This window comes from Oreochromis niloticus, linkage group LG1, assembly GCF_001858045.2.
Source record: "Oreochromis niloticus isolate F11D_XX linkage group LG1, O_niloticus_UMD_NMBU, whole genome shotgun sequence".
NCBI classification, from domain to species: Eukaryota; Metazoa; Chordata; class Actinopteri; order Cichliformes; family Cichlidae; genus Oreochromis; species Oreochromis niloticus.
The window spans coordinates 8576210-8593770 of NC_031965.2; the positions used below are offsets into that span (position 1 = coordinate 8576210).

At 39.4% G+C, this 17561-nt stretch overlaps 1 protein-coding gene across 1 annotated transcript in view; it reads left to right on the forward strand.

Moving 5' to 3' along the window:
• The window catches only part of LOC102075929 (non-muscle caldesmon), a 71790-nt gene that overhangs the window by 34109 nt on the left and 20120 nt on the right, over positions 1 to 17561 (forward strand). The window contains exons 6-13 of the mRNA XM_025909025.1: positions 4909 to 5063; positions 12180 to 12480; positions 14121 to 14246; positions 14811 to 14834; positions 15203 to 15244; positions 16110 to 16141; positions 16374 to 16458; positions 17305 to 17445. Coding sequence (XP_025764810.1) covers positions 4909 to 5063; positions 12180 to 12480; positions 14121 to 14246; positions 14811 to 14834; positions 15203 to 15244; positions 16110 to 16141; positions 16374 to 16458; positions 17305 to 17445 — 906 coding nt within the window. The remainder of the gene's footprint in view (positions 1 to 4908; positions 5064 to 12179; positions 12481 to 14120; positions 14247 to 14810; positions 14835 to 15202; positions 15245 to 16109; positions 16142 to 16373; positions 16459 to 17304; positions 17446 to 17561) is intronic.

The following is a 17561-nucleotide window of genomic DNA, read 5'->3' on the forward strand; positions in this document are numbered from 1 at the left end:
GTTTACATCTCTAATTAAGTCTCACAAGTGTCAGCTTTCTTTTAATAGATACAAAAATATGGATATATACTGATAAATGATCAGAATTGTAATATTTCTGACTGAGGCAAAACTTTCCAGATTCCAATCAAATTGAATCGGATCCTGTATCGAATCAAAATGATTCTACACATCAGTGACGATACCCAGCCGTACTCAGCCCCCTAAGCATTTTCCCTTTCCAGTTCACAATCAATGCTACCCCTAGGTCAAAAATATTTATAGGACAATTGGCCTAATCTAATATTTTGTATGAACATACCTGTCCAGCTGTCCAGTGATTAAATGCGCAAGTAGATGCAGGCAGGACTTCACAGCAGGAGCATACTCCAGTGTGCTGTACATTATCATATGTATATTATATATATTGCTCACTTATTGTATTTACCAACATCAAGGAGTCATAAGCAAAGAAAGGCCACACCATGGTGCATGTTTACATAAGGAAAGTTTATTGATCAAGATGTATTAAGCAAATAAGCATTACAAATTTTTCAGCCCCCCAATCGAGGAAAAAAAAATTACATGTTCAAAGCAACGCAACGGTGGCCCAATATCAGAGAGAACTCCACTCTGTGGAGTGAGCAGTGATAATTAAGCAGTCTGTTTTATTTTGCAGATTCAAGCTCCTCTTCATAATTTTCGCCACCAGATGTCACCGGAGAGGACTGTGTTGAAAAGCTTCGAGTAATGAACCGTTTTTCAATACAAGCTTCAGTGCTTCAGAAAGCTTCATTTGGCCATCACTACCCCCGTGTTTAGTTCAGTGTCAAGTCTGCGTCTTTGTGAATTGTTTCCTGTTTTATTTTGAAGGTTTATGTCTTCTGTCAGTGTTTCTGCTTTCGCTTCCACTGTCTCGCCTAAATGGCTTCAAGTGAATATCCGAATAACCCAGCCGCAGACAGTGGTTCATCCAGATATACAGCCATATATCTATACATGTCCATATCTGGGACGTCAAAGAGGGTCAGCCACAGGTGCCTCTGCGCCACTACTGTCGAAGCTAAGTTCAAGTCGGCGACAGAGTTCAAGTTAGCAACTGAGCTAACTAGCAGCAGCTAGCTAGCCCAACTCAACAGAGGTGCTCTCAGCGAGGTGAAGAGTGGCTATGATGACAGCGGTTATATGTGTAGGCGGGGCCGTGCGTGTGTCATCACACGTCATCTGCCTTAAAGGCGTGAATAAAGGTTTCTTCAGCCAGGACACACGAGGGCGTGATATCCCATACTTATGTGTTGTACCGAGTGAATCGACTGAAAGGGAACTGCAAAATATAACCAGAGAATAATTAAGGAAACTAGAAACACAAATGACTAGACCATTAAAAACACTAAATCAAAGAATATTCATAAACCAGAAACACATAAACACTGGGTCCCCAGACCCAGGACCATGACAGGCTGTAGCTCAGGCGGTAGAGCAGGTCATCTACTGATCGGAAGGTTGGTGATTCGATTTCTGGCTTCCTCAAGTCTGCATGCCAACTATCCTTGGGCAAGATATTAACCCCAAATTGCTCTCCGATGCATCCATCAGAGTATGAATATGTGTGAATGTTATTTAGAACAATGTGCTGGTGTGAATGGGTGAATGCACAAGTTGTGTAAAGCGCTTTGAGTGCTCAGAAGAGTAGAAAAGCGCTATATAAGAACCAGTCCATTTACCATTTAAATAGGTTTTACAGAGTGATGAGGAAGATTCTGCATTGTCTTTTAAATTGACAAGGCCAAGAAAAAAGCCCCACTTTCCAATTTGGCTGAACTTTGCAGCTGCCCGCATTGACAAGGCAAACGCCTTCTGGAGAAAGGTCTGATCAATGTAACATGGATTGAACTATTTGTTAACAATAACAAGAGGTATGTTTGGAGGAGTAAAGGGAGGCTTTAAAATATACAAACTCTGTACCGACTGTCAAGCATGGAGCATCATGGTCTGGAGCTGTTTTGTGTCAGTGGACATTGCTCAAAGTGGATGAATAACGAAGAAGGATTACTTCCGAATTCGTCAGCCTCAACTCAAACCAACAGCTAGATGGTTGAAAGTTGGACACAGCTGGATATGCCAACAGGAAAAAGATCAAAACTACACATCAGAACCAGTTCTCCAAAAGTTGATTCTGTTCATCTGGACGTAGTGTTTTGTGGGAGAAACGTTTCGTCACTCATCCAAGTGACTTCTTCAGTCTCAGCTGACTGCAGGTTTCCCCAATCTTATAAACAGTACATTTGCATAATGACTGAAACCAGCCCACTGAAGGAACAATGGGCTGTGAGGTCAGTTCCTTAATCTTAATTATGCAAATTCTCATGACCATTGATCAACAACCACTGACCAAAACCTACTTATCAAAGCCCACTGATGGCTTTGACCACCAATGGCCATAAGTACCATTCATAGAGAGTTGGGGAATGGCTGCAATCACAGCATTGTAAGATGGCGAAAGATGTACCCTTAGGCCCCCTCCTCTATTCAGAGATGGTCTTTCCCTTTTCACGTAAATTCCTCCCTGTCCAAGATGTGTACATCTTCATCCTTGAAAGAGTGTCCACTGGCCTGTAGGTGTAAATAGACTGCAGAGTCCTGGCCTGACAAGGTAGCTCTTCTGTGTTGTGCCATCCGCTTCGCCAAAGGTTGTTTGGTTTCCCCGATGTATAAATCCTGGCAATCCTCCTGGCACTTAACAGCGTACACTATGTCACTCTGTTTGTGTCGGGGGACCCGATCCTTGGGTGGACCAATTTTTGGTGCAGCGTTTAAAAGCCACAGAGACCCGGTGTTTAGAAAAAATGCGTCTCAACTGCTCCGATACTCCTGACACATACGGGATCACTACAGGTTTTCGCTTAGGCAGCGGTTGTCAAGGATGAAGATGTTCAATCATCCAGGTAAGATTTACTTACCTGGATGATTGAGCATGCATCAAGACATCAGAACCAGTTTTTGAATGGATAAAGCAGGCTTATCCACTCCAGGATTAAGCTGCTGAAATTGCCCACTCAAAGCTCTGAGCTCAACCGTATTGAAAGTTTGTTTTAAAAGCCAGATCAGTGCCGAGAAATCAACAATTTTAAATGAGCTCTACCAGTTTTGCCAGGCACTGGTAGAGTTCAAATATCGAGACAAATATATAAGGAACTTAAAGCTTATAAGCTTTAAGTTCCTTATATAAGCTTTAAGTTCCTCGGAGTCCACATCTCGGCCGACCTTACCTGGTCCACAAACATCTCCCACCAGGTAGGGAAAGCACAACAAAGGCTGTACTTCCTCAGGAAACTACGTCAGGCCCAATTACCCCAAAGACTGCTAGTAAACTTCTACCGCTCCACCATTGAGAGCCTTCTGACTTACTGCTGCACACTCTGGTTCAACTGCTGCACCGCGGAGGACAAGAAGAAACTGCAGCGGGTGGTGAGGGCAGCAGAGCGGGCAATCGGCACTTCACTAACCCCCCTCAGAGACATCTATACTGGCAGACTTCAGCAGAAAGCCAGCATCATCATCAAAGACCCCTCACACCCTGGACACTCACTTTTTCCCCCCCTTCCCTCTGGTAAATGCTACAGGTCCATCAGGTCAAAGACAAACAGACTCAGCAGAAGTTTTTACCCACAGGCTGTCAAACATGCCCTACCTCCACCCTGATTGGAGGATAACTGCACTGCCAACACTCATGGACATTACACCTTATTTATAAATCGTATTTCTGTTTATACTTCAATGCAACCAACACCCTTACCTCTTTAAGCTGTATTTATTATAACCTTATTTAGTATAGTTCCAACAGCACCCCCCAATGTGCATCCCCCCCACACACTCAATGTGCAATATCACTGATCACACTGCACCTCTCAATGCACCTGCTAGTTAGATGGCATGTATGTGTATGTATATAGATGTAAGCGTGTATGTGGAAATATGTGTATGTATGGATGGATGCATATATGTATATATACATATATGTATGTATGTGCATGTATGTTTGCAGGTGTATGTATAACTTGTACATATCTTTCTTGTGTAAATGTAAATTTGTCTGTTATTGTGTAAATACTTACGCTATTGTGTACTCCACACACATGGAGAGATGCCAAACTGCCTTTCACTGTTCTTGTAACAGTGACAATAAAAAGCTATTCTATTCTATTCTATTCTAGCAAGAAGTATGACAAACACTTGGATCTAATGACTTCGGGGCAAGATGCAAGTTATTAAGGGAGATTTAACCAAAAATTAGTGGGGGTATATAATTATTTGATCTCGTCTGTATACCTTTGACCCTTTGTAGAACTTGTGCACCATTTCTTGTTTAGTGAAGTCATTAAATGCTTAAATGCTTTGCAAAGTGGAAAAAGTTCAAGGAAATCATTAAAAGCTCAAATTACCATGACATTCATATCTACACTGTAGCTCTGCTATGGTTCCTAAATCTGCACTTTGGTTGCCCAATCATTTACACTAATAATGCTCTACTTAATGATTGTTAGGGAAATGTCTCTGCAAGCACAGGAGGGATTTAAGTATGTTTGTTATTACCTGTAGTGACTTTTAATCGTAACTTGTAACCTAGGGGTTTATGGGAGAAAAAAGTAAATAATTCTAATAAATAATTATTGCAATCCTAAGAATAAATGCATGTTCTTAATATTGATCAAAAGTCAAAATATTTAAAATTATAATGCCATCATAAAATATGTGCAGCTAATGATTCCTTTGAGTTCTAAACTAACTAAACTCAACTAATGTTGTACCAATACAGTCAAGCTCATCATCCAGCTTCAGCACTATTAAAGCTGATCAGCACACTCTTGGTATACTGCATTAATTTATTAAAGATGTTCTGTTCCCTTCTCTGCTTTTGGTTTCTTATAGACCTCGAGTGACAAAAAGGAAGTCAGGACATCTTACAGCTCATCTGTCTTCTTGGCACACGACACAAGGTTGCAGCACACCACCTGCCGGCCAGCAGACATGACATCGTATTTGGCAGCAGGGACAATGAAGCCACGATATGCTCCCTACTCACTGTTAGTTTTTTTTCCTTGTTGTTTTTTTTTTTTTTAATGTCTTGCTGTGTCCCATCTAGGTAGTAGACACACAGCATTACTCATCTTCCCTAATTCTCAAACACAAAAAGAATAGAATAGAATAATCCTTTAATTGTCCCACAAGGGGGAAATTTGGTAAAAAGTTGTTAGAAAAACACCGTACCTTTATGATGGGTACGGTGCTGTCCACACAGAAGTAAAAAAAAGAGCAACAAATATAGTATATGCTATATATGCTATATGCTATAAATATATGCTATAAAATATAATATAGCATGTTGCTATATTATATTTGGGCTGAGGAAATAATTAAATAATAATAATGAAAAAAGAATTAGAAGTGAGCTTGCTTAACAAAAGAAATGAACCAAAACTTCAATGTACAAACTTTATTTGCTGAAAATATAGGGGGGAAAAAAAGTCACAGTCATGAAAATCTTGTTGCAATAATACAAAATTATATTTTGGTAGTGATATTTTCCAAATGCCTGCTTTAAAAAAAGTGTTTCTAAAAGATTTATTAATCAACACTTACTTTGGCTACACATTTGTAGCCATCATGGGATTTTGTATGTTACCAACCATAGCAAAAAAACATCTTCTGTTAAATGTGAACAAACTATAATTGTCACTATCCACAGCAAGGTCACATTGGAAAGAGTTCACTCTGGTGTATTTAAACAACGTGATTTAAATATTGTGTAACTGTGCTTGTTTGACATATAGTCAGACCTGTTATAAAAAGATGTCTTTTATGTTTTATCAACAACAGCTTTTCTTTTTTTTTTAATCATCAGCCTGCCAGGTCCCCTCACTCCCTTGTTATTTCTTTATTTCTGAATGTGTTACATCATGTCTTTATAGGACTTTGTGGGTTTGTGGGTTCCATTACTTCCAGGAGAATTTTATCAGCCCACAGGCCAGTGATTTTACGATAGAGAACTAGTTGTTTTGGTTAGTTTATACTGCAGTATGAGAAGCTTTAGTCCCAAAACTAGGATTTATTTGCGTAGTTTCTGTAGGAGCCAGGCAGAGGTTTTAGGAAAAGTAATATGTTTTTTTACTTTTCTCCAACATTTTCTTCCCTTTTTATCCTGCTTTTGTGAAATGTAACATAATTACTATATTTTTAAGAAAACATTAGGGAAAGATGATATCATGTGAGGTGAAATCACAGAGTATGACTTTCTTTTTTTTTTTTTTTTCCTTTTTTTTTTTTTTTTTAATTCATATTTTAAATGGACAGAAACATTAACAAATATACAACAGGAATAATCATACTGTCAGTTCTCTGTCCGCTTCTTAACAACAACCAACAAATAAAGACTAACAATAACTAAAGACAAACAAACAAACAAAAACCAAAAACAAAACAATAACAAAAAACAAAAAACAAACCAAAAAAACGAAACAAAAAAAGAACAAAAACAAAAAAACAAACAAAAAAAAAACTCCAGGAGAAACAAAAAGATAAACCGCCTCCTGGGAAACATCAACAAAAACAAAATCAATGGGGGCTAAACCCCCGGGTGCCAAAAAAAAAAAAGAGACATAACCTTGACCACTGATAACATTAGACAATTTCTTCCCTCTGCTGACTTTCAAAGTAAAAGAACAACAACCAGAATACCAACGACACATGAACCCCCCCCCAAAAAAAACCACTTATCACAATATCTAAGAGACATTGTCGATATACAACAAAAAAGGACCCCAAACCTGCTCAAAAATATCTTCTCTCCCCTTAATTCTGTACATAACCCGTTCATATGATGCCATCTTAGACATTTGTTCAGTCCATTCCCTGAGAGAACAGGGGCTGGATGACTTCCAGTGCCTCAGTATTATCCTGCATCCTGTTATGAAAGCCAGACGCATCCACAGTCTCTGTTTTTTTGAAAGAATACTGTTGTCAGGTAACAGGCCCAGGACACATACAGCTGGAGACTTAGAGAGATTAAGTTTAAAAATATCATTCACCAAGTTAATGATCCCATCCCACAAATAATCATTTTTCCGACATGTGTACAACATATGAACTAGAGTCCCGGCTTCCTCCTGACATTTCCAACAGGTGTCATTATCCACAAGCTTCAGCCTGACTAATTTACTGGGAGTCCAGTAATTTCTGTGAAGCAACTTGTACTGGATAAGTTGAGACTGTGTTTCAGGTGAGCAAACATACCATGATGAAACCAGCTGCTTCCAAGTGTCCTCTAAAATCTGGATACCCAGATCCTTCTCCCAACACTGCCTCAATCCCCCCAAATTGGGAGAGTGCGCCTCTCTGAACATCCCATAGAATTTGGATGCCCTGATTCTATTAATGCCAGGAGCTGCAAACATCTCCTGAATACTAGATGGAGGGTCTGGGTTATTATTCAAAATGGTTTTAATACAGTGTCTTATTTGAAAAAACCTCCAAATTTCCCTTGGATCCAGATTAAATTCTCGTCTGATTTCTGCAAACGATTTCATGCCAGTCTGCCCAAATAAATCCCCCACCTGATTGATACCTGTCCTAGCCCAAGCCTCCCACCTGACTGGTTTCTTACCAATTAATATTTTCTTATTATGCCAGATAGAGGCTCTAGAGGTTAGATAAGGGCTAACGTTGATATATTGGTGAGCTCTAGACCAGGTCTCTTGCATGAAAGCCAATACAGGATCTTTAAACGGTACTGGTCTTCCCTTCTGAGTGAGGAAGGCCTCTAAAGACGAAGGAGCCACAAGACTTTCCTCAATCGCAACCCATGAAGGCTTCTCCGTAAGGGAATTGTATATCTTAACTAACTGAGAGAGGGAGAAAGCATAGTGATACCAAACCATCTTGGACAATGCCAACCCGCCATTATCTTTTGGAGCATATAATTTGGACCGATTAAAAGATGGCTTTTTGCCTGCCCACACAAAACCCTCCACACATGTATTATAAAGCTTTAACAAATTATGTGGGACTGCTATCGGTAACATGTGAAGAAGGTACTGAAGTTTAGGGGCAATAATCATCTTCACCAAATTAATTCTGCCCAAAAGGGACAGATTTATTTTAGCCCAATTCTGCAACAACGGACGAATGTTTTCAATCACTGGGGAGATATTTACTTGCATTATGTTGTCTAAACCAGGGGTCAGTTTAATCCCCAAGTAAGTCAAACCCTCGGGCATCCACTTGAACTGCCATGAGCTCCTCGTAACTGGAGGACACAATTTAGAAATGGGCATAACTTCCGACTTAGACCAATTTATGGTGTAGCCAGAGATTACAGAAAAGGAATCAATAATTGAGGAAATTGCAGGAACGGCCTGTTCTGGGTTACTTGAGATCAGTAAAATGTCATCTGCATACAAAAAAATTTTATGTTCTTCTTGACCCATATCCACCCCTCTAATTTGCTTACATTCACGTAATGCAATAGCCAAAGGCTCCAAAAACAGGGCGAAAATGAGTGGTGATAAGGGTGAACCTTGTCTAGTACCCCGACTTAACGAAAAGGAGGGTGACATTATCCCATTGGTAGTAACTGTAGCCATTGGATCTGTGTATACCACCTGGATCCACTGCCTAAAAATGGGACCAAAACCGAATCTCTTCAACGTATAAAACAGAAAGGGGTACTCAACTTTATCGAAGGCCTTCTCTGCGTCTAAGGAAAATGCGACGACAGGGTCTAAATTAGTCCTGCTCTTCCAGAATATGTGCAATAACCTACGTAAATTATCTGCAGAACTTCTATTTTTCACAAAACCGACCTGATCCCTATGAACCAAACAAGGAAGAACTTTCTCAAGCCTAAAAGCTAATATCTTGGAAATAATCTTTTCGTCCACATTAATTAATGAAATTGGGCGGTAATTCCCACAATACTGTGGGTCTTTCCCTTTTTTATGTAATAACGTGATCACTGCCGATCGCATACTAAATGGTAGTCTCCCTCTTTGAAATGCATCTTGATATACCGACAGTAGTCTTGGAGCTAATTCACCCACAAACACCTTATAAAAATCTGATGGAAATCCATCATTGCCTGGAGATTTGCCCAAACTAAGACTGCCAATTGCCTGCTTAACTTCAATTAGTGTAATCTTACCTTCTAATACAGTTCTTTGGTCTTCAGACAGGCTGGGAATTTTAATAGAAGAAAAGAAATCTGACAGCCTCTGTTCCTCCACCAATCCATTGGAGGTGTAAAGCTCCTGATAAAATTTAGTAAAGGCGTCATTAATTTCTTTTTTACTGGTGGTCAACTTATTATTATTACTAGGAACAAAAATAGATGGTATAAGGTTGCTAGATTTTATCTGCTTAACCCTGTGTGCCAACATTTTACCTGTTCTTTCCCCTTGTTCAAAATACTTTTGATTTAAACAAAACATTGCATATTCCGCTTTTTTCTCCAGAATATTATTCATCTCAAATTTAAATTTAATTAATTTATTCCATAGTTCCCTCTCTGGGTGCAGCGTGTGTTGTTTTTCAAGCTCCTTGATGTCCTGTTCCAGCTTCATCAGCTTGTCCCTCTCAGCTTTTTTAATCAAGGAGCAATATTGGATAAGGCGCCCCCTCAAGTAGGCCTTAAAAGCATCCCAGGTCATTCCAACATCGTCAATAGAGCCCTCATTGTGCAACCAAAACTCCTTTATCATTTCCCTTATACATTCACAGTGACCTTTATTCTTCAATAATGAGTTATTCAGACGCCACCTAGGTGACGGTTTAATATTATCATTACCAGAAAGAACAAGGTCAATGGGAGCATGATCCGTTATAGCAATATTACCAATAGAGGACCCAATAGTTTGACTCACCAGAGAGCGAGACACCAAGAAATAGTCTATCCTGGAGTAGGTTGAGTGAGGATGCGAAAAAAAAGTATAGTCTCTTTCTTGAGGATGAAGAAGTCTCCATATATCTACCAGGCTCAGTTCCTCTGACATCACGTCCACCGCCGCATTTACTGGGTCCTTATTTAATCCAGTACGGGAGGATTTGTCCAACAATACATCCCTGACCCGGTTAAAATCTCCCCCAATTACAATATTTGTATTACCTATAGTCCGCACAATGTTACAGACTTCATGAAAAAACTGTGGCTGAGGAGAATTGGGAGCATATATGCTGACTAATGTCATTTTCCGCCCCTGTAAACATGCATCCAAAACCACCCATCTACCCTCCTGATCTGTATAATGCTTAAAAACCTGAAAATCCAGGTTTCTTCTGATCAATATGACCACCCCTCTTTTTCTAGCAGAAAATGCACTAAAATAAACTTGAGCCACCCAATCTCTTTTAAGTTTTAATGATTCCGCCTCATCAAGATGGGTCTCCTGAATCAGGGCTATGTCTGTCTTTTTCTGCTTCAGGTATGTAAGGATTTTCTTCCTTTTAATAACATTATGACAACCTGCTATATTCCACGACACTATTTTACATAACTCCATAACACCACACGAGCCAAGTTATTGTACAGATTTATCCAGAAGAAAATCCCATATACCCATATAACAAATCTTAAAGCCAGTTACATGAAACAACCCAGTGGTCCAAAGAATAGGTCTATACAGTACAATTGGCACCATAACATCAAAAAGAACAACAAAACAAAACCCAATTAAGAAAAAAGAAGAAAAAAAAAAGAAAAACAAAGAAGAAAGAGAGAGAGAAAAAAAAACCCAAAATCGTTGGACCGTAGCACTCAAAATTCCCATAATGGCGTCCCCCTCACGCTCTCCCCCCCCCCCCCCCTCACGCTCCTCCCCAGGGTCGGAAGGTGTAACGAAACCCCTATCCAGGAATAAACCACAGAAATAAACTGACCCTTAACTTAGAAATCCTCTTAGTCTACATCACCCGGAATGTTAGCCGAATCCAGGCCGCTCAGAAAGTGCTTAGCCTCTGCTGGGTTGGAAAACTGATGAAGCTGGTTATCCACTGTAAAAGTCATAACAGCCGGGAAGCGAAGGGAATAGACAATATTGCGCTGTTGCAGCAGACGACGTACCTCGTCAAACTTTCGGCGTTTTTCTTGTACCTCCTGCGCATAATCCTGGAAAAAACGGACTCTCATGCCTTTCCAAATGATCTGCTTCTTTTTTCTGGCGGCCGCCAGTACGGACATCTTAGCTTTATCCCGTAGGAAGCGAACTATGATGTGTCTCGGTCTGGAATCCGCAGCTGGCATCGGAGGTGCTGGCCCCACCCGATGAATTCTGTCTATTTCGTAGTAATCTCCCATCTCAATGTCCAGAGCCTCAGACAACAGATTCTTCGCACAGTCCTCCAGATTACGGCCTTCGGTTCCTTCTCGAATACCCGATATTCTAATATTCTGGCGCCGTGAGAAACCCTCGAGCGCCGTTACTTTTTCCTGCAGCCGCTGGTTCTGTATCTTCAAGTTCTTACTTATTGAGCTAGCTTTAGCCTCTCCGTCCTCCAACCGAGAGATTCTTGTCTCCGTTTCGTCCACCCTCACACCTAGGCTATTCACAGCTTCCTTGAGAGACTCAATTCCACCTTTCACCGCCGTCATGTCTTGCGCTACCTGCTCAAGCAGAGATCTTATAGAAGTCAGCTCGGCCGCCACACCATCTTGGGAGGAGCACCTAGCATCCGCACCATCAGGTGCCTCCGCCATAGTAGTTAGCGAAGTAGCCTGAGTGTTGTGTGTTTTCCCTCGCGGCATAGTCGGGTCGTTACGTGTAAAGTAATGACTCTTCTGACTCCTTCCACAGAATTTGCCAGGGCAGACCCAAAGTAAGACAAATGACCGGCTCTAACTTATTTTTAACAAAATTTAGAGGGAGTGGAGAGCGCAACTCCAACCTATGCTGCCATCTTGGGCGGGCGTACCACGTGTCTCCCCACAGAGTATGACTTTCAGTCTCTACTACACCCTGTTCATTTTGCTCAAGTACAGTATTGATTGTACATTTTTTGTATTATTCACTATTGCATGGCATTTTGAAATGCAGTCATTTCTGTAAGTTGTGTAAGGTTTTTTTTCTTTGTTGTTTTCCCCAAGGTTTTTACTTGTGGTAATGTTTCTGGATCACAACACTTTGGCCAGTTCAATGTAATTATCTCTTCCACAGTGGAGAAGCCTGCAGGGTGAAAGGGGAGGTGGGGGTGCAGAAGGAACAGGAGGAGAAGGATGAGAATAACAAGCATGAGCAGGAGAGAGAAGAAGAAGAGGTGCAGCCAACTCTGCAGAAAGAGTGGAGGTCGACAGAAACCAGACAGACTGCAAGAGATGACGAACAGGAGGAAGAGGAGCTAAACTTCACACATGAAGTGAAGGGAGACCTCCACCACACAAGGGAGTGGAGACACAAAAATGAAAAGAAGGAGGCGAAGGAGGACAATGAAGAAGAAGAAAGAACACTGCAAAACAAGGTTTGCTTTGTACAGATTGTAAGGACATCTATGGATTTATACACACATACACACACACACACACACACAGGGTAAAAATATGGCAGAAAATGTGATTTCCAATTTAATTTTTATTTTTTTATTCTGTTACATATATATATAACAGAATTAATTTACAAAAATATATTATATATTTAATATAAAATATATTATATGTATATTAAATATAATATTCTCCTTTTATTTACTCTCTTATGGAATATTCTTTATATTTAAATTTACTTAGGTAATTGTCGTTTTTGCACAATAAGATCAACGTAGAGCAATCTTGAGAACAAGATCATACTTTCATGTAAAATTTGCAAGATGCTACCTCAGAAAATGTCAGGAGGTTTGTGAGTCTATCATTTAAGGCAGATTGAAGATCCATTTTCAATAAAACACTGTTGACATGGATGTCATGCAGCAAGCACATGGGTTCTAAATCAACTTTGTAGAATTACACTCTTCTGGAAACAATTTTAAATTGTATATTTGGCTATGTCATTTATAATCCATTGTAATCGTGCACATAAAAACAATGAATCTCATGAAATCTTAAAGAATTTTCATGAGATAATAACATCAAGGACAAACTAACTTCAGTTTTGCCTCCATTATTCAATCTCTCTCACAATTTGTCAAATGTGTCCAACAGTTTCACATAGTGGGATGTTAAGAAGTTGGGATTTAGGCATTTCATTTTGTTATTCAGACATCTACAAAGCAGTAGTTTACTGACATAGCTCCAGAAAAATGTCCTGTTTCCCCCAGTGTTTCATAAAAAGTGCTTCATGAAGTACACGCAAGCTTTTTAAACAACTCCAATTTCATAGAATTTGGCTCCAGATCTGAAGCAATAAAGTGAAAGAATGCTGCTTTGGCATAGATGGTGTCAAAATGAATCAGAGCCTGACAAAAGCACCAATGATGTAAGGCACTGTGGAAATTCCAGTTTTTATCACCAGCAGTGGGCCAGGTATTCATTAGGCTTTTGCCAGCAAATAATGCAGTGTGAGCGAACAGTGAAAACAAGTTTTAAAAGTTTCACACTTTTAAAAAAGGGCGATATTGGGGAAAACTGTTAAAATTGAATTATGCATCAGCACCTAGCCCCGCCAACATTTGAAAGGGGTGCACTCTAAAAGCACCAAACAGCAGCTACGCTTTCAGAGAGGTACATTGTTGTACCATTAATCCTACGACAGCTTATGTCTGGAGTGTTAGTGTTTAAGATGCTGTCATTGTATCCTTGATGGGGGGTAGTTATTTGTTACAATTGTGGTTTGTGCTTTATGGAAACCAACCCTGATCCTCTTAGGAAAATTTTCTGCCATAATGTACAAAGGCTGCGATACCAAAACCAGCAACATCTGGTTTTATTTTGCTTTTCCCCACCCAAGGGTGAAGTGGATACTAATTTGCCTTAAAGAAATAAGAAAGCTTATTAATTTAAATGATCTTAAACTCTAAATGAAACAATGCAAATATGTGCTTTATACTGCTTTGAGGCATATATTTACCTTGCCTTCAGTGTACACAAATTAAGGTCAGAAGTGCACTTTTACTGCACACCTGTCTATCAAATACAAATGTTCTGTTTTTCTTTTCTTTTTTTCTAGCGACTGACAGACAGCAGAGACCAGTGGAGCGAGGAGGAAAACAGAAGCTCTGCCATTTCTCTCTGCAGCAGCAGTGACGGCGAAGAGTCACTAAACTGCTACGGTCCCATGAGCCCAACATTCAAGGTAACTTGTAAAACCGAGGGTGATCTGTAGGACGCCTTTTGGTATTTACTGGGTCTCCATAATCATATGGTGTCCAGTGTAAGCCTCCTTACAGAAAAGGTAATATCTACTATGCTCCGGTGCAGAATTTGATGTACTCTGCTGTTCCTGCATTTACATATTGTTCAATCAGAATACAGAAAACAACTAAAGTTAAAGTTCAATGCAAAGTTTTCATGTGATATGTTATGTACAAGTGAATTTTGATTACTTTACAGGTTTTATAGGTGTTTCCTTCAAAAATTAAATTTCTTGTAAAATTCCCTTGATTCTGTTTGAGGATCTTGCGACTCATCTTTGAAGGACTAGTTCCTTCTTCATTTTTTAACAATGAAGCAGGTGTATAAATCTAACCACGTGGATCGGTCTGGGTCAGCTTCAGTTGCCCCCAGAATTTTTACCTATGATGATGTTATATTGCTCAGATAGTGTAATGAACTTCTGATGATAAAGTCTTATTGTGTTACATTGTATTAATCATGTCTAAACCCATTGTCTCTTTAATGCCCCCTGATGTCCCAACAGAAACTCCTCATACAGTTTTACCCAGTAAGTAACCTGCATGTGTCAGCTGACCTATTGTGCAGCAATGGAAGACAGTCATTTGTCAAACTTAAGGTTTGGTTACACTGATTAAAGAGCAGACATGAACTGCACAGTTTTATTGGTAGGATTTTTAAATGGTGAGAAAACCTGTTATTGTTCGTTAAAAAACCTCTTTGAAATTTGAAGTTAATACCACCCTAACATTGCCCTCAGTGGTTTGGTGACCGGATGGATGTTAAAAAGTTCCAAACAGGGAAAGGGTAAAATGACTTGTGGACAACAGAGATTTTTTTTATTTTGCAGTGACTTTTGATGCAGTATAACTGACTTCTATAGGAATTTGTGTCTTAGCTTACTCTGTCTCTTTACAGGATGAAGTCAGCAGCCGCATCTCAGCAGATGGTAAATGCAAGGTGAGTCAGGGTGAAAAACAGCAGGCCACTCTCAAGTAAACTCAAGCAAACACACCCTGATACACCCCGAATCTGGCAGCACTGCTATTAGAAAGACTGCAAAAACTTGAAACTACTGATAATTTGATCTGCTACAAGAGGAAAAACCTGCAGCTGCAAACTGAAATCTATCTCAGTAATAAAAGTATTAGGTATCTTAACCCCCTGAAGTCATGACATATGACTAACCCGATATTTTGAAGAATGTCAAAAGAGACTTTTTTCTAAACAAATATAAATAGTAGTTATGTGTGTCAGTTAGAATAATCTTTGTTCCCTGATAGTCAAGACTTGGAAAAACAATTCAATAAAAACAAAAATGACATATAAGGAAGACCTAGGGTTAAAGTTAGGGTTGGGAGTTGTTAATGATGATGACCTTTGACCTCAGAAAATAAAGGATTTCTGTCAGAGGGTAAAAACAAGACATAAAAAACCTTTGTTTTCTGATAACAAATTGCCTGCGGTGTTTTGCAAAAGGTCTAACAGGTCAAGTATTGAACAGCTCTTATTAGAAACATTATAGGGTCAAGGTTTATCCTGTTAAACTGAAGCTGGTTGAAGAGAGGGAACATTTACTATCTTTGTTGCATGGACTTGAGATGAGGACTTGAGAAGGAAGACAGAGAATTTATCAGAGTAATGTTTGGATGAGTCATGAAGACAGTAATTATGTAATTGTTAGTAGAATATTATTTGACAGTTGATTTCCTTTGTGAAAGAACACTGAAGTTTTTGTGTCTCCTTTTTGTTTGTTTTTTTACTACTGTTTAAATTGTTGATCTGCGAAATGCAAATTAATAAACAGAAAATTTTCATTCCTCAGATCACAGAGCGAACAGAGTCTCTGAGGAGAAGGTAAGGCCTACTAATAAAAAACAAACACAATGATCAAACTCTAACACATGCAGAAACCTTTCTTTCAGTGTGATGTGAGTTAATATGATGTCCATCACCATTTACACTTATTCTGAACAGAAACACCAAACTTTCCTCTGGAAGGACATAAAGAGTTTGTACCACATGCTAAAATCAGACAGAATTACACTTTTGCCATGACTGATTCAGTTGTTTATGCATTCTTCTAAAGCACCAGCAACATAAAGAAGACACTGCCACCTCTTCCTGTTTCCAAGATCGACAAGAGACTGGAACAATATACACATGCCCTGGAGGTAAAACTGCAGTGTTTTTCTTCTCAAGCAGTTAGAGGATATTTGTGGGATAATTGTCTTGTAATCATTAACAGATTCCGCAGACTGATCACTTGAAACCTCAGAGGACACTTTAGACTGCTCTAATTTCGTTTTTTAGTAGCAGCGGTTGGTTGATCCTCCCTGAGGATCCCTCCCTGATCCTCCTTCCTTCTGCTGGAGGTTTCTTCCTGTTAAAATGCAGTTCTTCCTTCTCACTGTCACCAAGCTTGTTCATGGGAGATTTTCTTGAATATTGTGAGGTCTTTGTTAAAATAAATACATTTTAACCTGGGTGTGAAAAAGATGGTGTGGTCTTGGCTCGTTTGAAAATACGGTTATCATTTATCACAGGGGAAAAGTGTTTCTGGGTATTTATCCCAATAAAAAGAATACCAAAATTAACGAAAAGGTGATGGTGTTTAATAAAACATAAAGAAAGTAGAGAAAAAACAGTTAAATCTATTCAATTTGCCTGTGACTGGCAACAATTATTGCTTTAAAAAACATTTTTAAATAAACTGGTTTATATTGTCTTGTGAATCACACATCATTATTGCTATATATATATATATATAGCAATAATAGGTAAAGTATTAAAGTGAAGGATGTAAAATCAAGAAGAAATTGATCTGTTGTGCAAATGGGTTTTCATTTTTGTGTATGTGTGGAGTATCATCGTTTCACAATAAAGGCAAAAACAATTCCACTAATATTTGGTTGGTTTACAAACTAGCACTCCCTCACACAGTGACTCTCTCACTAGATTCTCAGACCTGACCTAAACTTTTCTACTTTTCTCTCTTTCTCTCATCTTATTTTTCTCAGCTCTCCTCAAAGGAAGGCAGATCAGGCTGCCAGACAGTGACTGATCTCACTGCTCCTGCTGAACCAGTTGCATCCAAGAAGAACCTGTTTGAGGCCGGAGATGCCTGGAACCAAAATGCCACCTCGATCACAGCATCTAAGGTTTATGGAAACATAATGCGGGGGGTGTTGGGGGGGGGGGTCTTTATGTTTCCAATCATTTCAAAAATAATATATTTTAAACAGAAAACAGGAGGGAAGGTTTCCTAGGGGAGTGC